The sequence below is a fragment of the Enhydra lutris genome, unplaced genomic scaffold, assembly GCF_002288905.1.
Source record: "Enhydra lutris kenyoni isolate GAN:26980312 unplaced genomic scaffold, ASM228890v2 scaffoldscaffold58, whole genome shotgun sequence".
NCBI lineage: Eukaryota > Metazoa > Chordata > Mammalia > Carnivora > Mustelidae > Enhydra > Enhydra lutris.
In genome coordinates this window covers 9058867-9084352 of record NW_019154142.1, presented here as the reverse complement: position 1 = coordinate 9084352, position 25486 = coordinate 9058867, and the positions used below count along the sequence as shown (strand labels likewise).

General features: G+C 37.1%; 1 protein-coding gene across 3 annotated transcripts in view; it reads right to left on the bottom strand.

Annotated features, from left to right (window-relative positions):
* LOC111158319 (autophagy related 5) overlaps window positions 1–25486 on the bottom strand; it is a 129274-nt gene that overhangs the window by 54446 nt on the left and 49342 nt on the right. For 2 of the 3 annotated variants that reach the window (XM_022520291.1, XM_022520293.1), the window contains one exon: window positions 1096–1190. In XM_022520291.1, the coding sequence (XP_022375999.1) occupies window positions 1096–1190 (95 nt within the window). The remainder of the gene's footprint in view (window positions 1–1095; window positions 1191–25486) is intronic. The other variant, XM_022520292.1, reaches the window with a different exon arrangement.

Here is a 25486-nt window from a genome sequence, read left to right as displayed (position 1 = left end):
TGTGCAATAATAAAGACTCACCACTTAAATACATTAATTCCCCTTATTTGTGGTTTTTATAAAGTCACTGTAAACACTGAATTAGCAATTACCAAGCCACCACTGTTACTGGGGGAAATATAAGGTTGGGGTACTGTGTGTCTCTGGTCACAAAATGTTCTTCAACTGACCAATGCATAACCTTGTTTTATGTGTGTTTCTTTTTTTCTTTAATAGTGCACACATGGCAGCGGGGCAGGAGGAGATGGAGAGAGAATCTCAAGCAGTCTCCATACCCAGCATGGGGCCGGACCAGGGTTTGATCTCACAACCCTGAAATCATCACCTGAGCTGATCAAGGGTCAGACGTTCAACTGACAGAGCCACCCACGCACCCTATATGTGCATTTCTTTTTATTAATTTATTTATTTTTAAGATTTTATTTATTTATTTGTCAGAGTGAGCACAGGCAGACAGAGTGGCAGGCAGAGGCATAGGGAGAAGCAGGCTCCCTGCTGAGCAAGGAGCCTGATGTGGGACTCGATCCCAGGATGCTGGGATCACGACCTGAGCCGAAGGCATATGCTTAACCAACTGAGCCGCCCAGGCGTCCCTGTGCATTTCTTTTTAAAGATGGCACTTCAGTACTACTCTCAGGAGCCATTTAAAGCAAAATCCTCAATAAAAAGCACAAAAATGTGAAAAGGGTAGCACTAAACAGACAGGGAAAAGTCACTTGTAGGAAAACAGTAACAAGAAGGTAAAACATTGCTGAAAATGTGCATGTTGGGTGAATCAAATTTTCTGTAGCTTTGCACATGTCCATGAGAGCGCTGCTGAGTACTGAGACTCTGGGTTACAAATAAATTTTAGAAAGCAAGCAAATCTACAAATACAGAATCCGCAAACAATGAGGATCAACTGCATATGAGTAAAATATTTCAATGTAGTCTCTGACTTGATTGTCACCCAAAGACAGAGCTCTGGAAAGCCCTAACAAATACCCTTCAGTTACTATGCAAATTTAAAGAGTTTTGGACTACACCACACTACTTCAAGAAGTAAGATGTTTGAGGCATTCACAAGTTGGTACTGTTAAAAATGTCACTTCCTACCTGATATATTCTAAAAGGGATATAACGAAATCCATTTTCTTCTGCGGGATATTCCATGAGTTTCCGGTTGATGGCCCAAAACTGGTCAAATCTATCTGTAATGATAAATTATCTGTTATTAAAAATGAACATTATAACTTAAAAACTCACATGAAGAAATGAAAGTTGTTAAACATTCTCTTTGAAGTTTTTGAAAAAGCTTCATTTAATATTATTTTTTCTTAAACTTATCTTTCCATAACTAAACATAAAGCAAAATATAAAATATATTTTTCTACACTATTGCTTCCTCTTCCTAGGTATTTACATATACATTTCATCTCATAAGAGAAACCCTGAAGAGATGACTACTTGTGTCATCAAGGCAAAAACACCAGAAATGAATGTCTAGATTCCTTATCCTATTCCTACATCTAAACAAGAAAAAGACGGCTTCAAGTGATCTAAGTTTTAACCAGAACTTACTTAAGGAAACAAAAACACCAAACACAATAAACATTAGACAGTAAAGAGACAAAATTACAGGAAAGGGTTTGAAGAAAATGTGGAACTGACACTTAAGCAATGACTGTCAATTGTAGCTTAATCTCAGTGATTAAATAACTCCTTTATAAGTTTTTCAGGCTCAGTTTAAGAAAAACCACTTTACTGAGATGTAATTCATATACTGTAAAATTAACCCTCTTATTTTTTTGATTCACCCTTTTAAAAGTGTACAATTCAGTGTTTTTTAGTATATTCAGTACTACACAACCACTGGCAGTATCTAATTTCGAATACTTTCATCCTCTCAAAAAGAAACCTATACCCATTAATAGTTATCCCTACTTTTTCCTCTCCTCCTATCCCCCTAGAAATTACTAATCTTTATTCCAGACACTTCACATAAATGGAATAATACATTATGTGACTTTTGTACCTAATTTTTTTTTTCCTTAGCTTGTTTCCAAGGTCCATTCAAGTTGTAGCATGTCTCAGATTTCATTCACTTTTATGGACAAATAATATTTCTTTGTATGGAGACAAATTTTTTTGTTTTGTTCACCCATTCATTAATTCATGGAGATTCAGGTTGTTTCTAGTTTTTGGCCATTATGAATAATGCTACTATAAATATTCACATATAAACTTTTGTGTTGGATGTGTATCTTCAATTTTCTTGGGTATAAACCTAGGAGTAGAACTACTGATTTATATGATAACTGTTTAACTGCCATATGGTAACTATGTTTTCAGAAACTGCCATCTGTTTTCCAAAGAGGCTGTGACCCTTTACATTCCCATGAGCAATGTATGAGGGTTCCAGTTTTTCCATATCCATGTCTACGCTTGTTATCGCCCATCTTTACCTTTTCTTTCTTTCTTTTTTTTAAAAGATTTACTTATTTAAGAGAAAGAGTGTGCATGAGTGAGGGGCGGGGGAGAGAGCATCCTCAAGCAGACTCCCCACCAAGCGCAGAGACCAACATGGGGCCTGAGCCCAGGACCCCAAGATCAGGACCTGAGCTGAAATCAAGAGTCAGTGGCTTCACCGACTGTGCCACCCACGTGTCTCCCCACCACCCTTTTATTAGAGTCACACTAGTGGGTCTGAAATGTTATCTACTTTTTTTTTTTTAAGACGTATGTGTTTGAGAGCAAGTGAGTGAGTGCTCTAGAGTGGGGGGAGGAGCAGAGAACCTCCAGAAGACTCTGCCCTGAGCATGGAGCCCCAGGTGAGGCTTGACTCAGGACCCTGAGATCCTGACCTGAGCTGAAATCTAAAGCAGCTGGATGCCCAACTAACTGAACACGCCCCCTCCCCGCTTATGGTTTTGACTTGCATTTCTCTAATGAATATTATGCCAAGCCTCTTTTCATTTGTGTACTGGCCACTTACATATTTATTTTGGAGAATGCCTATTAAATCCTTTGTTCCCTTTCTAAGTGGGTTGTTTGTCTTTTTTACTGTTGAGTTGTAAGGTTGTTTTTTTAAATGTATTCTGGCTACAAGCTCCTTACTGATAAATCTAGGCAAATATTTTTTCCCATTCTGTTGTTTTTTAAGTAACTCTTTTTTTCCCTTAAGATTTTATTTATTTATTTGACAGACAGAGATCACAGGTAGGCAGAGAGGCAAGCAGGGGGGTGGGGGGGAAGCAGGCTCCCCGCTGAGCAGAGAGACTGATGCAGGGCTCGATCCCAGGACCGAGAGATCATGACCTGAGCCAAAGGCAGAGGCTTAACCCAACTGAGTCACCTTTTGGCCTACACAGAATCCTACTTTAAAATTATTTTTTATAGTCAAAAGTTTATGTCTGAATCAAGTCTCTGTAAAGTACATGAACAGCACCAGAATTTCAGATCAGCTTGGTACTCAAGCACATTCTCTACTACTAGACTAGACTCACCTCAATCCAAATTACTGCCAGTGTGCGGATACTGTCTCAGTCATTGTAATTATACAAAAGACTAAAGTTTAGTTGTTTTCTTTTCTTCTATCCCTGTCCTGGAAGACTGTGACAGTCTCTAGGCCTTCTCTAGTCTCATTCTCAATTTCAGTCTGGGAGTTCATACTGTAACAGAAGTAGTAGGATAGGTAACTCAGAATCCAGTTAGTCTAAAGTAATTTCACAGATGACAACAAAGGCCTAGGTTGTTATGAGTTTCATGAAGAACTAAGACCAAACTCTCAGTCTTCTGATTCAAGGCCCACAACCGTTTCAACAGTTGCAACCACAAAACTGTTCCTTAATGCTAAGAGTAGCTCCTTTAACCACAGTCCTTTCATATATGAATCAATTATTCTTTCAATGCTTTTTAAACAAGTATCCTTCTATCATCAAGTATCAAGCAAGAATGTGATAGCCAAATAAAATGATTCATGATACCTGAAATTTTACTCACTGGTAGATACTAGAGATTTGATGATAAGGCAAAGTGTATACATAACAACTTTTTAAAAAAATTTTATTTATTTATTTGACAGAGAGAGAGAGAGAGAGATCACAAGTAGGCAGAGAGACAGGCAGAGAGAGAAAGGGAAAGAGGCTCCCTGCTGAGCAGAGAGCCCAATGCGGGGCTTGATCCCAAGGCCCTGAGATCATGACCTGAGCTGAAGGCAGAAGCTTAACCCACTGAGCCACCCAGGTACCCTCTTAACATATACTCTTAAATCAAAGAATGAACAAGAGAATACTATATACATAACTTTTTTTGGAAAACATTTTGGGTTCCAAACCTAGGTATGCAACTAAATAGGTAGGTGACTAGAAACAAATCAAATGCAAACTGACTAATTCACTTATAGATGAAATAAAGAGGTTCAACTGAATAGTTTCTAATACCTGTTCCAAAAACAAAACTTTATAATTCTCTAAGACACCCTCTTTTATTAAAATAGCATTTGCTAAAAACCACAAGCCAATCTTTATTATAAGAGAGATCTAGATTGTTTTTAACTGAGTGTTTTTTTTTAAACCGTGGCTCTTCACCAGGAGAGACTTTTGCTCACCAGTGGGTCTGGAGACATTTCTGGCAGTCATAACTGTTTATGTGTGATATTAGTATCCACTGAGTAGAGGCCAGGAATGCTGCTAAACATACTACAATGCACCGGACAGCTCCCCACAGCCAAGACTTAGCTGACCCAAAGTGTCAGTAGGGCTAGGGCTAAAGGAAGGCAAGCAAACACAAACAATAAAAAGTACAGAAAGGGAATTAGTCAAAAGTTTTTACATACCTATATGGCAAAAAAATAAACTGGAAAAAGGAACATTATTGTGCCCCTTATCATTTAATGACTCTCAGTTTCAAAATGACCCTTTAATATATGCCCTGCCATAACAGACACAATGGAAGCCTCTTTCTTTCTTTCTTTCTTGAGAGAAAGGGAGGGTGCATGCGCACATAGGTGCCCACACACGTGAGCACAGGGGTAAGGCTGAGGGGCCGAAAGAGAGAAAGAACCTTATGCAGGTTCCATGCCCAGCATGGAGCCCAATGCCGGGCTCAATCTCATGACCCTGAGATCATGACCTGGGCCAAAACCAAGAGTCAGATGCTTAACCAACTGACCCACCCAGGCGCCCCTGAAGCATTTCTATTCTTACAACCACATTAAGCTTTCTCAGTAGAGTGCTAAAAGGACACTGCAAGGAGAAGGAGGCTCCTGTCTGCGTAGGCACACTAAAGACAGGACCCCTAGATCTTGTCAGCCCCTAGTTTCCTCTGAAGGCCCACATGGGTGGCTCACCTGCCACCTCCCATACAGCTGCCACTCCCTCTGCATGCCCAGGCCACATGCTGCTAGTTGTTGGGCTCCAGTTGTCCTGACTGCCCCGTGACTGCAGACCAGCTCCAATCTGGGCTAAGGAGTGAATTTCTCTACTAATCCAGGGTATTGAACTATATCTTCTCCAACAAGTTCTAAATCCAGCCTCGGCTAGAGAATCCATGTAAGCGTGACTTTCCAATCCCTTCATCCTGGAGTACCACATGCAATTTTCTTATATCTTTACTAACTCTTTTATCAGAGTTTAATTATTCCTATGAATCATACCCCATTTAACCCTCTGTGTGGTTTCTATATCCTGACTCAAACCAGTCTGATACAACTATGTTTTAAAGGAATAAAGACATAATAAAAGATATGTTATTAATTAATAGTAGTTTTAATCTTCTTATGAAACTGTTATGTTCCCATATAAAACAGGTTATTTCCTCAATACTACTAAAGACATTCCAACCAAGAATAATCTACCTTTTAAAAATCAATGTTATTAATAAGACACAAATAGAAGAAACTAAAAGAAAATCAGTCCTGAGATTGAGAAAACTGAGTGTATAACCAGTCATCTTTCACACTGAATTTTGTTAGATCAGTGTATCTTCTATTCCCTAGTCAATAAATAAATAAAACTGAAGTAAGGATGAACTCTCTTCCTAAATACTGATGAATCAAGAACATACTCACTTGTTACACCAAGAATCAAGAATACTTTGAATGTAACTATGCTGTTATTATAATTAAGTCATAAAAATTATTTTCATGAAAGCAATACCTACAAGTAAAAGAAGGTAAAAGAAGCATAATCATCTTTAGCTGTTTGTTTTTTAAACTATAATTACATATATATCAATTTCAAGAACTTTCACATTAACTTAGTTCTAAATCTAAAACAGAACAACTAAGTAGGAGAAAATTAAAACTAGCGGACACTTAGTTTATTTGAAGAATTTGAGAAGGGAAGATAACTTAAATCTTTCTTGCCAGAGCCAAGAACAGTATGACTGATAAGTTGGTTTCTGTTTTTTAAACTTAGCTTATTCATTTAAGAAGGCTACAAAATTAAGAATCACACAACTGAAGGACTCCCTTATAGAAAGTGAATCTATTTTTTTAATAAAGATATTAAAAATAGAATTCCTCAAGATCCTGGTGGCCACCAACTTTTCTCTCTCATTGCTGATTTAAGGTTTTATACTGGTCTTAGAAATTTTTTAAAATTCAGGAAAAAAAAATTTTTAAATCAACTATTTCCCTAAGAAGCTTAAAAAATAAAGTTTTCTATTCTTTGTTACTGACATGGGAAAAAATTGCAAGAAAAAAGGTGGCAATTTTAAACAATATATCTGTTCTTCCACTTAAGCTTTATGAGTTAAGAACTCAAGGCAAAATAAATTTTAACATTCCAATGTCACAAATAATACGTGTGTCTAAGAGCTCCCTGGGAGGCGCGGAGGACATCTAAGGGACTGCAGAGACTGCTGTTTAGCTTCAGTTCGGCAATGTGGCTTTGCCGGCTGGGACCCCCCAGCTGTAGGAAAGGAGGCAGCCTCCACATACACACTCTGTCCACCTCCTAATCTTCGAAGATCTTTGATGTCAAAAAGAACAGATTTACAGCATCCTGAATAAGTATCAGCACATAAAACACAGACTTTAAGCTTTTCTTTAAAGAGAAGAGCAAACAGTTGAAAACCGCAGCTTCAGAAAATTTTGCATTTATCAACGGTATTATTCGAATCAGTACTACAATCGGCCTTGTAATACATGTAGTGTTTTGACCAGAGACTTTCAAAATACATAGCAGAAGGCATGTCCAAGTATAAACCTATTTGAATTAATTTCTTTATATGTAATATGTAAACATCTTTGTAAAGCAAAACAAAACAAAAAAAAATTAAATTACTTGATAGGCTGCCAAAGGCAAGTGCGTTAAACAGGTAGGTACCCTGTATCTTCAAACTCACTTGTCTTCTAAGTCAAGTCATATTAAGAGAATCCTAGGTTAATAGGGTGTTCAGCTGAACCATGGCAGGGAGCAAACTCTCTGTGGCAACACGGCACTGTGCTTGGATGCTGCCCGACAAACTACACCCACGTGTTTCCATGAGCCCTTCTCTTTGAGGTTTATAGCACTGAGCTCCATCTGGTTGGGGTGGGGGAGGACCAAAGCAAAGAAGCCTTGGGAAGGCTTCAGGGCCCCCTGAGAATTCATCATGAAGACAGAAGAAGGGAGGACCAGAGGGCTGGTCTCTGCATTAAGGCTGAGAGGAGTGCCAGTCTTAAAGAAGGCTAATCCCTAATCCCACATGTAAATACTCATCTTGGCAGGAGGATTGTACCCTAGGGAATTTGTCATTTGAATGAATCAAAAGAGTAATAAAACCTGGATCTCAGGCAAATTTCAACCTGGGCTATCAATTGTCTCATAATAAACTGAGCAATGACATTTGTTCCTTTGCCCTACAAGAGAAGTGCTACCGCCTGGAAGACTGACATCAAGGAAAGTAATCAATATAAATACATATTCAGATGTAATTTATTCTCTCTGTATTCACCGCCACGACTTCTCATAAGCACCATCAGCTCTCACTGAACCACTGTGACAGCCTAATTGGACTCTGTCCTTCCACCTGTATCCCTGCTACAGGAACATTTAGAATGGTCTTTCAAAACATAAATCAAATCGTATCATTAGTAACTTCCCACAGGTTTCTAATGGGCCATGAGGAATAATGCTTTATGATGTACTTTAACAATATGGTTTCAGAAGTAGTGGAGTCGTTCCTTAAAAATCCACTGCACTTCCTTACTGCCTGTAACACGGGCAGACTCCCAGCCCAAACTGTGGATGAACAACCAAAACGTCTTTCCCTCTCACCCCCTGGGAACTCAGGTGCTCCTGAAGTCCTCTGAGATCTCACTGTCCATCAAGTTGTTTACTTACTAAGCTCCAAGTCATATGCTTTTTCTCTTCTGTACCTAGAAAACACCAAGCTTATTCCCCTGCTTGGAATCCTCACTTTTCTTATCTTCCCAGAGCTGCTGCTTTCTCATCACTCAAGTCGCAACAGACGTAGCACCACCTCCTCAGAGAAGATCCCCTTAATTCAAACTGAGGCACTGTTCTATTTTCTATCTAGACATTTTCAGTTATTTGAAATTACCCAATTCACATGTCGAATTATTTCCTGTCTCTCTCCCCCAACTAAATATAGGTTCCATGAGGGCAAGGCCTTTTTCTTCAGTCCTAGAAAGCTCCTGGCACAAAACAGATGCTCAATCAATGTTTAAATGACTAAATAATGATAAGACTGACTGATTTAGGGAAATGAGGAACAACAAAAAGAAAGAATCCCAAATATAGCATGGCATGGTGGGAAAAGAGAACACTCTAGAACCATACTGCCTTGGTCTACTTCCTAGCTTTGCCATTTAGTAGCCACTGGAGTTTGAGTATCTTAAAAAAGATACTTTTAAATTTTGTGTTCCAATTTCCTATAAATGGAACTGCCTGTAAAATGAAGATATTAATAGTACATATTCACAGTCATTGGAAGAAATAAATTAGTTAATACATGCAAAATATAACAGTATCTGGCACAAAGTAAGTACTACATAAATGATCATAGGCTGCCTCAGAGTCAACAAGAGAAGACACTGAGCTTCCAGATTCAGCAACAAGGTAAATGTAACTGTCAAAACCAGTATGAGAAAGTGGTTCTGCCAAAACCTCATCATCACAAGACTGCTGGAGCATCCAGTCTGGCCAAGGGCCACAGAGCTTGCACCACTCACATACAATTCTGTGTGAATGCTGCCTCCTGGAGTTATGCAACAGAGTGGCCTTTGTTAACCATGTGGGAAGCTTGAGAGCCATAACACAATCCAGCTGCAACACTTTACTATACCAAATTCGCTTCATGTCCCCTTTTGCTTCCTCCAACCATTTCAACTACCATAAGCCTTCCCCTCTCATGCTGTGGAAACAGTTTAGTTACATTTACCTTCCATTAATTTCGACTGCATTAACCTCCAAAAATGGGGAAATGAAATGGTGAAATGGTGGTGGAGGCAGGAATGGTAGTCCAAGAACACCTAGGCCAACATCTGAATCCTCAAGTCTTGGCAGGCTCATCTGAGTTCTACCTCTACTATCTTTAATTAAGATCTAATAACAATTTCTTCTCAACTCCTCCCTCTCCTAACATGTCTTAAAATATTACAACAGAGGGGATAAGCATGGTGGTGAAAAAAATGAGGTTTCTCGTTGATCTGAGACTGTTACACTTTATAGCACAGGTCTATAAACAGAGCCAGTAAAAACTGGTTACCTTATAAATGGTTTAAAAAACATTGCTGGAAACTTAAAACTAATCTTACTAGGAATTTGAAAAAGCAGACTGTAAATTTTAATTTCAACATCACAATAAACCATAAGCAAGTTACAACATCTCTAATGTCAATCCCAGTAATTGACTTTATTTTTACATAGACACAATAACTGTATCTCAGCCAATTAAGAAAAGTTAATTTCAAATTTATTTTGAAATTGGGCCAATAATTACATAAAAGGGCCTCAAAATTCAAAAATTCCATGATGTTAAAAAAAACAATTATTCTATGTGTTCCTGTTAAAATTAAAAAAAAAAAAAAAAGAATGATCTTCAATTATAAATAAGTCTTCATTTAATCTAAAAGACGATCTTTAAAGTAGCTTGTTTCCCGAATAGAGATTTACAGAGCTACAACACAGTGGTGGGCCAAGACTAATTAACTACTTCCCCGTGTAAATTACCTATAGATTTATAACCAACAATCTGATTTATTACCTTTCAAATCTACTGTAAATTGAGAAAGTGTTTTTCTTCTTAGACTAAATTACAGTTTATCACTTTCCTAAAATCAGAGGGATAGAAACAAATTCAACAAGTAATCAAGCTCATTTTCACTTCAGAAGGCACAACAGAATTCTAAGACCAAAAAAAAAAAAAATCTATTTTAATTTTTGAAAGATTGACAGACGAAAAAAAAGATACTCCATTATATTCACTGTATCTTTGCAATGTGTACTATGCAGGATATTCTGTCTATTCTAAAAGGAACCCTGCATGCTTTTGATGAGAAAATCCCATTAATACTCACTGACAAATAACAAAAGCTTTAAAAACTGGGGGGTGGGGTGTACTGGGAGAGCACCAGTGGTCAGGAGACACCATGTACAGTGCAACATTCCTCAGCTTTAGGTGCTCACTTGGATCACCTGAGGAGTTTACAAAAAGACAAACATCAGGGACCCACTCCAGACCAATTATTTCAGCTGCCCTGACGACTATACTTTTTAGAAATTTCCAGATGATTCTAATATGAAGCCAGAGTTAATAACCCTCGGATGTAATGGAAAACAACCATTTTAAAATCAGAGATCTAAGTTCAAATCCGTGTCCCATCTCTTACTAGCTCTGTGAGTTCATTTCCTTGTTTACAAAGTTGATAATGTTTATCTAATTCATGTGAGACACTACTGAGATAACACATATAAAAATATCCAGGCCTAGGACATCACAAGACTTTAGTAAATGTAATATAATTCCAGATAAATTCTCTTCTATTTCAAACCCATCTAACCTCTCCATGGTAAGTACATGAAAAATATCCCTTTACAAAAAGTTCCCCCATTTGCAAATGGTTCATACTATGAATCTCCAGTTTAATGTTAAGGAAGAAAGAGGGCAGAAAGGGTAAAGAGTTGACAGAAGGAATAGTGTGCTCAAACAAGTTTTTACTTTGTAGGATCTGCATAGAGTTAAATCCATCAAACTATTTATTGGCTTTGTTTTATGTACCTAATAAGTACTGGGAGCTATAGAGAATTAAAAAATAAAAACAAAATAAAACAAGTACAGAATAGGTTCTTTCCCTCACTTAATATATAGTTGGGAGAAGACGAACTGACATTCATAAAATTATCACAATTTCTAATAGATCTGATTTGTCCTTGATCTTGCACCGGCAGTGAGTGCTTAATGGTTCAAGCCCTCTCCACCCCACCCCCATCTCTTCAAATGGCAGATAACCAAGCAACAGATGCTTAATTAAGTAAAAAGCATGTGAGAAGTTAGGCTGGTAAAGAAACGGTATTATACAAAAAAAAAAATACAAATACACTGAAATGAAGCTAGAGTGAAAAGTTGTGGGTTCTGATTATAGTAAGACCTCAGAGGTGGGTTTCATTAGTAGTAACATACTTGTACAGAACTTAGCTATTTTTAACATCCTATATGGGTTTCACATTGTTTGATTTTCATAGCAACTTACTGAATAGTTACCCTCATTTTACACAGGAGGGAACGGAGGTTCGAAGCAGGTAAAAAGCAGCAGACTGTCAGGGATACAATACCGTATCACAGGGAACTTTCAGCTGTATTTCTATGAATAAAAACACTGCTTGCTTGGAAAAACTCCAAGTTGAGTCAATTCAATGACCTATAATTAACAGGAATCTGGGAAACTAATTATGAATGGAATGTTCATATTTTCAAAAACTCCAGAATTCTGGACTTCAGAATTCATGGTAGTGTCAGGTATAATAGTTTCACAAATCTTGTCTCCTTTTGTCTCCTTTCACAGTTGTGGATGACAAAACTGAACACTGAGCAGCGGATGCTGCAAAAATTATTTGCTTCAACACATTCATCAACACAATTTTTCAATGAGAACAAGGAGAAATGCACTGTGATAACCAATGGAAAACATCACTCAGTTAGGAACTAACTCCTAAAAGAAGACAAGAACAAAGATGACTGAAACTGAAAAATTCAATCATAGTTCATTTCTAGCTAAAAGGATTATTCAGGTGGCATTTACTGAAAAATTAATTTATTGTAACTCATTACCAAAACAAGGTTGATTCCTAAAATTATATACACACCTCAAAAAATAGGGCCCACCTAACATTTCATAAATTACATTTTATTATTTCCTATAATGAGTTTATTTTGGACTAAATACTATTATTTTAAATTGTAATCAGTAGCTTTTAGTGGTAAGTGATATACACAAAGTATCATACAAGGTAAAAAATTTAATCAGGATTTCTAAGAATCCTAAGGGTAAAACTGAGAATATTATTAATATTTGAAATTATTCTACCAGTGTTTCTCAACCGCCAATTTATAAGTCAAATATCTAGATCTCACAGAATATTCTTTTGAGTGTAGTAACACCTAAAAATAAGTTACCATAAAAATACTGATGACAAAGTAAAGCCTTTCCCCTTAACTCGGTAAGGCTATGGGAACTATCTTCTCTTCCCACTTCCTAAATATTAGATTTCCACTGACATCCTCTCTTCCACCCTTTCCTTATATTTTCAGTGGACAAATTTCAATACAATACTTTTTATCTCGCAAAAAAATATGTAAAAGATGTTTTCATAGACTTTTATAATCCTACATAAAATAATTTCACCTTGAAATACCTGGAAAGTCAATGCAGGTTAATACCATAATACCTGTAGGGAAAAAAATCCAAATAGTATATTTAAAACCAAGAAGCTAGCTTAAGAAAAAGAGCCACAAAATCTTGAAGTTTAGCTTTCACCGTGGCTTATAATAACTTAAAATGAAGTCATTTTTGGCTAAATCTTTTATAAAATTAACTCCAATTAAAAATGCTGTTTGGGATATTTTACTGATATCCTTCTACTGGGAAAGAAAAAGTCTAAATGTCAAAAAAAACAAAAAACAAAAAACACCCAGAAATAAAGGATAGCTTGGATCTAAAAGGCACCCAGTGGCAAGTAATGCTTCTTATTTAAAAAGCCACTTTGAAGATAATAATCAAAACTTGACTGAAAACACTACATCTTAGATGAAAAATTTTATTTATTTTGCCCTCATTCTTTCATGAGCAATTTCTTTTCTAGTTTTCGTGTTAAAATCTTGCAACTCTCAATGCTAATTAAAACACTGGAATAGTTTAATAATATTTAAATGTGATTTTCACATAAAAGAATTTCTGAATCTTTTACAGTTTCTAATGCGATGCAAGAGAAGAGACATGCAATGAATAATAAATTAGCAATGCTATAGAGCCATACTCACTTCTTTGGTTCAAGAAAGGACTAAATCATTAATACACAGAATTCTAACATCCAAAACTTATTACCACAGCCACTAATCCAAACAGGTCAGCACAGGCAGAAACAGAGTAAACAGAATGTCATGGGGATGGGGGTGGGAGTGTGGGGGAGAAGGGGCTTGAAACTCTGAAATCTTCAATAAAGTAATTTCTAGGTCTTTGTTAAAAAGTGCATGAAAGAGGTATCTGGGAATAGGTAACACACTGGTTGGCATTATTTACAAACTGTTCAACAAAAATCTAACTATCTGGCCATTCAGACCCTAAAAAGATAATGAAGGAATGGGTCAGAGACGAGGTCAAATTAAAAGAGAGGTAAGAGAGAGGGAAAGAAGTGCTAAAATATGCAGAACGACATCAAATGCCCCAGAGAGCTGGAGAGGGAGATGGAAAGAAACAAGAGGGAAAAGGAAAAATACAGAAAACACGTGTCACTTTAAAAATGTAAGCACAACTAGTCTCACTAAAATGACAGCATGCTATTGATTTGTCATTCAATAGTCACTACAGCAGAAGTACAATAATCGCCATCCAGAAAGGATTATGGCTAAGTGTTACAATAAGAAGTTCACACGGCTAGGTTTACAGATAAGAAGAGGTAACTGGTTAAAATAACTCTTAATTCATTTACATGCCAAACTCCTTTTGTTCCAAATACACCCTAAATGAGTCCCTGTAACAACTGAACATCCTAGTTCTCAAGGGTAGGGCTGACGAAACAGACGAGAAACTTCATAAATGGGCTGACCCAGCCCACAGACTTTCAAACCTATCTTGCAGGGCTGCTCCGGCGACAATGAGAACTCATGTGAAGTGCCCAGCACAGAAACTGCGTACTTGGGAAGTGATCCCTGCTACTCTAGAAGAGAAGCAGTTTACCCTATTACCTCTCTATCACTTCTCTCGAGAGCAGTGGTTTTCAAATGGGTCAGTTTGTCCCTAGGGGGCTATTTTACGATGTCTGAAGATATTTTTTAATGTCATGATAGAGAGTGGGGAGTAGTGTGCTACTGGCATCTAGTGAGTGGGTACAAAGACCAGGAATGCTCCAAACACCCCACAATGCACAAGGTAGCTCCCTCCCTGCCACTGCCCCAACATCAAAGAATTACTCACTCCAAAATATCTATATTGCTGAGGTTGAGAAATCCTGCTCCAGAGAACTGAAGTTTTCAAACTTTAGTGCATCTCAATCACCTGGAGGGCTTATGGAACCATAAGGTTGCTGGGACCTTTTGCTGGGACCCCAGAGTTTGTGATTCAGTTGGTCTAGGGTACATTGCTAATCTGTTCCTACATCATGCTGATACTTCTGACCCAACTGTCTACACTTTGAGAAATGGTACTCTTAAGAAAAGTAATGAGCAAATGGACAAAACAAAACAAAACAAAAATTAGGAAAATAAGTACCTCTGAGGTTTTCTGTTCTCTTAAATCATAAAATTCTTAAGTTTCAAAACAAAATATTCATTTAAAAACAAATTAAGTTAAACTACAAATGCATATATACCTGTATTGTGTAATTTTCTTTTTTTAAGAGGAACTGTGTTATAAATTTAAATAGTAATGACAGGCCATGACTCCAACAGTGGAAAATCATTTATGAGACAGATGTTTGCTTGCATTTCCTGTATACAGTGGAAGAAAAGCTTCTTAAACCCTCCCACACTGACTTTATGGGGAAAAAATGACAGTATGTTAGGAGGAATAAATTTTAAGAAAGTTTTTTTAACTGGATCAAATATAAATAAAAGATATGATGAAGCAGTCCTTTTACCATAGATGGTTTGAAATTAAAAGGACATTACAAACCAAATCTTCGTGTTCCTATAACACTAAAAATTCACTAAAAGTATTTTCAATTATTAATCCGAGTTTAGACAATCAACTTAGTTATACAGATTTATACACATATCAACTGCATCTCATATGCAAAATATATTCCCTACCACTGGTGAACTTGGGACATACAACCATTCACTGTTATTAATGGACTCTTTCCAATAAACTTTTGTTAGGATAATGTGTAGCATACTATGAAATAACTGTCTAAATGTTTTCACCAAGTTTTACTCTCCATGATGTTCACTGCCAAGTCTACCCAAAGAACTGTAAGAGGCTATGATCCAAATTATTACCAAATTTACTTATTCATTTAAATCATGTAATTTCATGAGCAATCTTTCTCCAGAAGTCTAACAAAGTATCTGTATAGCTTTACATTAAAACACAAATACATAAACTATTCAGATTTCCATATTATTTTTAATTACAGAAAGTAGAACACAGAGACTGATTTAAAAGACGTAATATAGTAGAGTAAAATGCCCGTCTGTTCCACAGTAAAATTCAACTGAATGCTTAAGCAGGTTAATAATTTGCTTTAAGCAACTTTCTTACAAAGTTGTAGATTCCTGAATGCCACACACACAGCTTTAACTCACTCACCTTCTTGAATTGCAGGCAAAATAATGGAAATGACTAAGTCAGCACAGTGGGTATAAAGAACCACCAAACATCAGGAATATATGGAATTGCTCCATATTTCACTGCCTTATATCACTGGGAACATTAACCGTCATATCCTTAAAGATGAAATAATAAAGATGTACTTATAAAAAGTAAACCGGTATGAAATTAGAAGCTGCAGCATTCAATTCAAATTTATCAAGCCACCTCCATCTACTGACACACAGTCGCAATACTTAACTCTAGCAATACCTCTCTACCTCGCAATATATCTCTACATCAGTGTCTCAGAGACATCTCAAACTTTCAGCCTCAAAGTTGACCTTCTCAATGGCTTTCTTCCCCAACCCAAACCTATTCTCCATCTAGTTATTTCATATCACAGTACTAAGCAGCACTATCCATCTAGATGCCCCAGCTGGAATCCAGAAATGATTCTTTCCCCTTTTTTCACCCTAAACTTATAGCCAACCTAGTAATAGATTCTGTCCATTCTACCTCCAGAACAAACCCCAAATTTAGTGAATTTTCTCCATCTCTAACCATCACCACCCTAGAGGCCACCATCATCTGATACCTGGACCTACTGCTGTGGCCTCTCAAATTCCCATCATGGCTCCTTCTTGCCCATTCTTCATTCAGAAAACAATGCTCTTACATCATTTTTGCATCTCATCGCTCTTGCTTAAAAATTCTCCAAAGGCTTCCCACTGCACTTAACATCTGAATTATTTTCGTTGGCCTATATCATCTAGCTCTTTCCCATCTCTCCAGTCTCATCTCATGTCACCCTTCCCTCTTGGTCACTATTTTCCAAGACACAGTGGCCTTCTTTTGGTTCCTTAAAACATACCAAACTCTTTGTTGCTTCATGTCCTTGAAGCACGTTATTCCCTTAAATGATTGGTTCTCTCCCATCCTTAAGATTTCAGGTTAAATATTATCTCTTCAAAGAGGTCTTCCTTAACCACCTTAATATAAATAGGTACAATCCCTCCTTGTAGCTATTCTTAACACTTTATTGTTTTTGAAATAGTGTAAAATCAACTATCAAAAGGATGCTTTGTGTCCCAGGAGACTTATGAAAAAAACTAGATATAAAAAAAAGTGTCATTTTTGCTACAAAGAATGTTAAAAAAAAAAAAAGTGAGACTATAAAGGTAGAGGGAAAATATGACAAGAAGACTAGAGAAGAAGGGGGATCCTAGGAAAAAAAAAAAAAAAACTTACGTTATCTTTAACTTCAAAAAGCTATAAACAGGATTAGATTCTTCGAAACTGCATAGCATTCTCCTACCTCAAGGCTTTGCCCTTGCTGTTCCTTCTCCTAGGAAGGTACTAACCCTAGATAAACACATAGTGCTACTTCAGATCTATACTTAATGTCACAAAATCAGTGAGACCTTCCATGACCATTCTATTTAAAATAGCAATGCCCTATTCCAATACAGTTCTTTCTCATATTTCCTTGCTTTACTTTTCTCCCATAGCACTTATTATCATGTGACACATAGAAATATTTTATACATATACAGATATACTAGATACACATATATACACAGATAGATACACACACACACACACACACACACACAATTTATCTGTTCTCCCCCACAATAATTTTGGTTGCATAAGGGTATGAATTTCAGTCTGTTCTGTTCACTGCTTTAACTCCAGCACAGATTCAGTAACAGTAACTAAATGAATTCAATGAATTAACATTATAATGACACCCATAAAACACGACCAAGTTTTATCAGGAATGTGATAGTTAATCTTATGGGTCAACTTAACTAGTCATGGAATGCCCAGATTAAACATTATTTCTGGGTATGACTGTGAGAGTGTTTCCAGATGAGATTAGTAACTGAATAGGTGAACCTTCAGTAGACTTTCCACCTTGATGTGGGTGGGCATCACCTAATCAGTTGAGGACCTAAACAGAACAAAAGGAAGGGGAAGGAAGAAGGAATTCAGTCTTTTCCTGCCCACGTATTGAGCTGAGACAATTCATTTCATCTTCTCACGCCATCAGACTAGAACTTATACCACTGGCTCCCCTGGTTTCTCAGGACTTCTATCTCAGATTGAATTACATGACTGGCTTTCTTAGATTTCCAGCTTGTAGAAGGCAAATCATGGTACTTCTAAGCTCCCACAATCATATGAGCCAATTTCCCATAATAAATCTCTTTTTATGTATATATTCTTTTTTTTTAAAAAAAAGATTTTATTCATTTGGCAGAGAGAGAGAGAGAAAGAGAGAGAGAGACAGCGAGAGAGGTAACACAGGCAGGGGGAGTGGGAGAGGGAGAAGCAGGCTTCCCGCCGAGAAGGGAGCCTGATGCAGGGCTCGATCCCAGAACACGGGGATCATGACCCGAGCCGAAGGCAGACAGATGCCCAACGACTTAGCCACTCAGGCGCCCCTATGTATATATTCTTGAAATTGGTTCTCTGGAGAACCCTAAGACAAGGAACATGTTAAGAGTAGCAGGAAGAAAAAAAAAAAAAGAGTAGCAGGAAGGCCAACACCAACCCTAAGATGAGGCTTATAAAAAAATAAGAAAGGCAAAATGAACTTCCTAAACAATGTTTGGCAAAGAAAGAAAACATGGAAAACATTACTGGGGAAAGCAGTATCATAAGAGACAGACAGAAAGCTCGACTATTGGACTTCTGTTTAGCTTCCATCTTCTCCAACACAGAATGATCTTCAAAGAAGAAAGTGAAAAAATGGAGCTGAAATGAAAATCCCTCAATAGGCTCAGAAATAACATAGCTACTCTGCTTTTGTAGGTATGCTGCTTTAAGTTAATACATAAAGGGGAATTACTTCGGAAGACATTAAAAGAACTAAAAGGATTATAAAACCCAAACCAAAAATTTTATGAAACAATGGAGAACGGGAGAGGTGGTTGAGGTAAGGAGACAGGCGAATGTTTCAACTTAAAAGTATGAGTGGATGCTATCAACTAGTAAGCCTGATGTCAACTCTAAGCAAAATTTTGTTTTTCAGCATTCAGAAAGCAAAATAGTATTAGCAGAAATCAGGTGATATTTAAAAATAGGTATGGCATCAAAGTGACCTACATTCCCTTTTATAACAGCATTAAGGAGGAGTGACTGGCTGGCTCAGTTGGTGGACGGTAAGACTCTTGATCCTCTTGTGATCTTGGGGTTGTAGGCTCAAGCACCATGCTGGGTGTAGAGATTACTTAAAAATAAAATCTTTAAAAAAATTTTTAATTGTACTAAGGGACTGGGCATTAAAAAGTGGTATCTTAAAGGTAACAAAACAGATAAGATCTACTTTTGGATAATATGTGTAAGCTGCATAAAACTAGTTAGGCGCACTCACTCGTTTCTGCAACATCTGGGAATCAACTTTGACAGTTCTCATTCTATTACTTGTTACAGTCAACCAAATACTCAGTCTTAACAATTCTGTATCTCAAATATTTCTCAAATCCACCTACTTCTCTCTATCCTCAAGGCCATCATTTATAAACAATTGCCATGTCTCACCTAACCACTGGAATGGACTCCTAGTGGTCTTTTAATTCCATGTTTGCTCTCTTTGAATTCACTAACCATACTGCATTCAAAGAGATGCCTTTAAAAAGAAAATCTGACTCTGTCATATTCTTGCTTAAAATCTTTCAATGGTCCCCTATCTATCCCATCTCCATTCCTGGGGATTAAGATCAATATCATTAAAATAGCCTATAAAGCCCTGGATAGATAGGGTCTCACTCTAATTTGCACCGCCAGGCCTAATGTGTACTGTTCGTGACTTTCCACTCTCAATCTTGATCACCATGCTCTACTCAGAATGGTCTCCTCTAAGCTCTCAGAAGCTCTTTTCTGCTTCTCTGCCTCACCCAGATCATTCCCTATGCCTGGAACACTTTCATCACAACCACCCTGCTCTCTATCCCTTCTTCCTTCCTCTACAACTCAAGCTATAAATGTAATAATTATTTAGAGGCTATCTGTTTAACATCTGGTTCCCCTAGTAGACTGTGAACTCTGAAGGAAGGGCCATGCCTGTCACATGCACCCCAGTGGCCCCCGTGCCTGGCAGATTTCTTGCAACTGACTGAACCAAACTACCAGGATCTGGGCACAACTCTTCTATAATGAATGTTGTTTCCAAGACTTGATTAAATATCAGAGTATAAAATCTATGAAGGATATAAATCTATAAGCAGTGCTGGTGGTACTGGATGAAAGAAAAAAATTCCTATAAACCCAGAGTGGGGGAGGAATGAGAAATAATAGATGAAAGAAGACTGGCCACATATTGCTAACTGCTGAGGCTGGGTGACACATAGTGGGGCTTCATTATACTTTTCTCTCTGCTCAGTGGAGGCTCAGTGTTCTCATGACTGGTAAAAATCTTTCTTTTCTTTTTTTTTTTTCTTTTAAAGATTTTATTTGTTTATTTGACAGAGAGAGAGATCACAAGTAGGCAGAGAGGCAGGCAGAGAGCCCGATGCGGAACTCGAACCCAGGACCCTGAGATCATGACCTGAGCTGAAGACAGAGGCTTAATGCACTGAGCCACCCAGGTGCCCCTAAAAATCTTTTGCTAAAGACAAACAGGGTGCCTGGGTGGCTCAGTCCTTGAGCATCTGCCTTCAACCCGCATCAGGTTCCCTGCTCATCAGGAAGCCTGCTTTTCCCTCTCTCACTCCCTCTCTTGCGTTCCCTCTCTCGCTGTGTCTCTCTGTCAAATAAATAAATAAATAAATAAATAAATATATTAAAAAAAAAAAAGACAAACAGAAAGCTTATCAAATAGTGACCTTTCATACAGAAAAAAGGTTGAAGGTTCTACTTAGGAACCTCCTTCCATACCACCTACATCTAGAACAGTATCTGACACTGTAACAAAATCACAGAAACTGAAGCTTCAAGATACAGAGCTGAGTCTTAAAATCTCTTCTCTCTCTGTTTTAGTAGTCCTTCTATGATACTACACTTATTTCTGGAAAGTTATCTTTCACTTAAGTCCGCTTCAAGGGGACAGGGAGAGGGAGAGAGAAAAAGGGAGAGGGAAGAAGGGAACAGGGAAATGGGAAAAGGTAAGAGGAAGGCAGGAAGGGGAAGGAAGAAAGAGGGAGCAGGAGGAGAGAGAGATTATCAACAGTAATTCTTCTTCCAAGAAATCCTTCGGAATCAGTTGAAAACATCTAATCATAAGAATGCAGATCTATGGGATCACCACTTTGCAGTCCTTGAATGTAAGTCTCAGGAAGTCTTAGCACATTCATTTATAAGGAACTCCAGCTCACAGAGGAAAGTGATCTGCCAGACCACAGAACGGATGAGTTAAATATTAGATCCTTCTTAGACCAACAGATTGTCAGTCCAATACTGAATCTACTATATGCAACTGATAAAAACAAAGCAATGCAATTACAACCCAACTGTCTTTATCATACAAGCTTCCAAAGAGATAAAACCATTATGATTATCTTTTATATCACCTAGTAAACAAAAGTATTTTCAAAATATTATGACTTGTTATAAAAATCACCCTTCACTCATCACTTTCCTCTTAGAAACCAGTTTTATGTTAAAATGGTACACTACCAAATAATTGACTGAAGGACTAAGGAATTTATTTAATGCTATCTTTTTTAGTATACTCAAAAAACCAGGGCTGAAAACTAAGTCATATATTATGTTGAAAATATTTTTTAGAGATTTCTTTAAATCTCTTGCTTATAAGAAAAACAGCCTATTGACATTTAATAGAAAAGAGCCTGCACGTGTAGTGGTAACAGCCTCATAAACGATAAAAATGTTACTTTCTTTTCTTTTTTGTGGTCATTAACTTGGTTTCACAGGGAGCTTAAATACTTTTATATCTAAAATGAAAACCCATAAAAAACACTGAAAGGCACAGTATGTCTTAAATGAGTTTTCTTGGTTTCAAAAGTTTTTCTTATTTCTCTTTCACACAGATCTGAAAAATTAAAATTAGCATTTGAAAGTATTCAAAAACTGTTTAAATTGTTGTTTAGTTGTTACGATCTACAGGTGCAGTTCTGAATGAAATACATTTACCATCTGCTATGCCTCAACTCTGACCAATTTACAATTAGACAAACCAAAAGGTGAAGTATCTTTGCATTCACAAATTAATAAGACCTTCCTTTGGATTTCCATAAATAAATTCAAACAAAACACTTCCTCTATTACTTTAATAAGTAGTATTAAACTACTTATAAAAGGCTGTTAACCTTATTTCCTTACAGTATTAAAAAGGAATAAAATAGTCATTCAGTATTTATCTGATCTATGCCTAAGACTAGACTTGGTGCTAGGGATTCAAAAATGTATACTACACTCTAACCAGGAGAAATTTATATTCTAGTAGAATTACATAAACCATAACTATACCAGAGTGTGGTAAAATATGAGAGCAAAAATGCATATAAATGGACAAGGTGGCATGACAGCATGAAAATACGGATAATTCTGCCTCCATGCCACCATAAGCTCCATAACAGAGTGCATGTCTGTTTTATCACTGCTGATCACGAACTCCTAGCAGAGTGTCAAGGCTCATGTTAGATGTCCTATAAATATTTGTTGCCTAAAAAAAATTTAAAAAGAAAGCTTCACATAGCAGGTGACAATGGAGATGCACATTAAAACATAAGTAGGAATTAGACAAAAAGATGGAAAGGGAATTTTAGGCAGAAGGAATACTACACCCACATTTCACCAATTTACTTTAATGTAGGTAACATTCAGTCTTTTATCCCAAAATATATTCTTTTTTAAAAAGATTTTATTATTTTGCGTGCACGTGTGAAAGTGTGTGAGTGAGCACACCAGCTGCGGGGCCAGGGGAAGAGAAGCACAGTCCCACTGAGCAGGGACCCCAATGTGGGGCTCGATTCTGGACTCTGGGATCATGACCTGGGCCAAAGGCAGATGCTTAACCAACTGAGCCACCCAGGTGCCTCTGTTTTTGTTTTATTTTGTTTTGTTTTAAAGATTTTATTTATTTGACAAAGAGAGAGAGCACAAGCAGGGGGAACAGCAGGCAGTGGGAGAGGGAGAAGCAAGCTCAATCCCAGGCCCCCGGGATCATGACCTGAGCCGAAGGCAGACACTTAACTGACTTAGCCACCCAGACGCCTCCAAAATATATCTTCTAGCAACAACATTTACGCAGTTAAAAATTTCCTAAATGAATATTTTAGTTTTTTAAAAGTAGAATAAATAAACTACCAAGGTCTCCAGTACCCACAGGGTACCCTACACAGAAGATTTTGAGTGTAACCTCACTCATTACCAATACAAACAATAACAGCTACGAAAAAAAATGTATAGCTAAAAATAAAAATGGAAAAAAGTACATTTTAACCGCATACCATTTTAAGTCAGATTTAATGAAACTCAATTTGAAAAGTAATTTAACAAATTTAATTTAACAAAATTAAACTTAGCAATGCTAACTTTAAAACAGTTGTATATGCAAGAAAGAATAGGCGCTAAGACAAAAACAGGAAAAAAGCAATATTAGGCCAAAAAACAGCAATGCAGTTATTAGACCAAGTCCAATAATTAAGTTATACTCAGACTAAGTCGTTATACCAAGTTCTGAATGTGACATTTCAACTCGTGCTTTAGGTCAATGATAAACATGAGCTGTTGGTCTGGTCAACCTTCTCTGAGCTGCCAAGTGTTTGCTAAGAGCGTCAGAGAGAGTAAATATTGTAGGCTGTGGGCCACATGGTCTCTGTTAGAACTATTTAGCTCCGCTACTATAGCATGAAAGCAGTCACAGGCAATACACAAATAAATGGGTGTGGAAGGGTTCTAACAAATATTCATTTATTTACAAAAAAGGTGGCTGGCCCATGATCATAGTTTGCCAACCCCTGTTCTAGGGTCTCCAACATGACTTCTCAACAATTCTTTTTATCAAAACAGTTTTACTTCCTTTCGTGCACTTTCACATAAACTGTAGTAGTATTTCGTTAAAGCCTCCAGGACACCTATAAAAGAACACAGCAGATAGTCTCTTGTTTTACATATAAAGAAACTGAAGCTTGAAGGGATTGAGTGAGTTGCCCTATGGAGCTGCTAGGAGAGCTGAGACTAAACAACTTTTTTTTCCCCTTTCTCAAGATTTATTTATTTGAGAGAGAGCGAGCATGAAAGAGGGGCAGAGGGAGACAGAATCTCAAGGAGATCTGCACTGAGAGCGGAGCTGATGCTGGGCTTGATCTAATGAACCTGAGATCATGACCTGAGCTGAAACCAAGTCAAATGCTTAACCGACTGTGCCACCCAGGTGTCCCTAAACACTCTTAACCACCACCCACCATACCCAAGCCTCCAATGCCCCAAGTGAAATATTTCAAGCATTTTTAGAATCCTCTGCTGAATTCCAAAGCTTTCTATAGCAGACTCACCACACTCACTACAGATTTCAAGAACACCTATTTAAATACCAATTAAAATTATTCACTTCAATTCTGAAGCCAAATTATTCTCATATCCCTGCTTTCTTGATAAGATTTGACCTTCTTCCTTTTAGGTTATCTTATTCACAAGTCTCCTAAAATTTCAGTTCATCTTCAAATAGCCAGCAAGAGAAAGGAAAAAGTACACCTTCTTAAAGGGCTGTAAACTCTTTTAATTAATAGGAATTTGTATATTCAGTAAGATAAAAGAGGCAAAGGCCTGTCTTTGCAGAGTTTGTAATCTAATTTAGAAATTCTAGACACACAAATATAAAACTACAGACCAACTCCATGAAACTCAAATCTAAGAGACTTAAAAGAAATGAGAACATTTAATGTAGAGTACAGAGTGTCATAAAATATGTACCTTTGCATTACTGAAGTCTCAGATAATGCCCTGTTTTGCATAGCGAAACTTTAATACTAAATAATCACAAACACCTCTGTGACATGGTGACAATATAGTCCAAAAGATAAAAATGGATCACATTCTTTAAAAATTATGGTTTTTTTTCTGGGAGGGGTTGAGGGGAAGGTGGGTCTTCTATTTTATTCCTAGTTATTGCCATGAAAGTTTACCTTATATTGAACTAATTCTCTATCCAAAAATAACTATAAACGATGGATAAAACATAGGCAGTTGTTGCTTTACACAATAGTGCAGGGCTGGAAAAGCGACCATGAAACCACATAAAGTGATCTTAATAATCATATGTGTGATCTTTAAAAACTGTGCAAACATTAAAAACTCAGTTATAAATGTATAAGAAAATGAATAAAACTAATGTGTTTAGTACACTGTAATTTAAAACATTAGAAACACTGAGAATTCAAGCCCTTTATTTACTGCTCTGTAAAAACTTTAAGCACAGTTTGAATAGTGCTTGCTTTCTTGACACATACCCTACAAGGAAGCATCTTTCCTAAACCTTGCCAAACTGTCATATTCCTTTCTAAGTCTGGATCAATTTCCAAACATGTTACCGTTTGCATTTCCAATGTCATAAAATACCTCTGA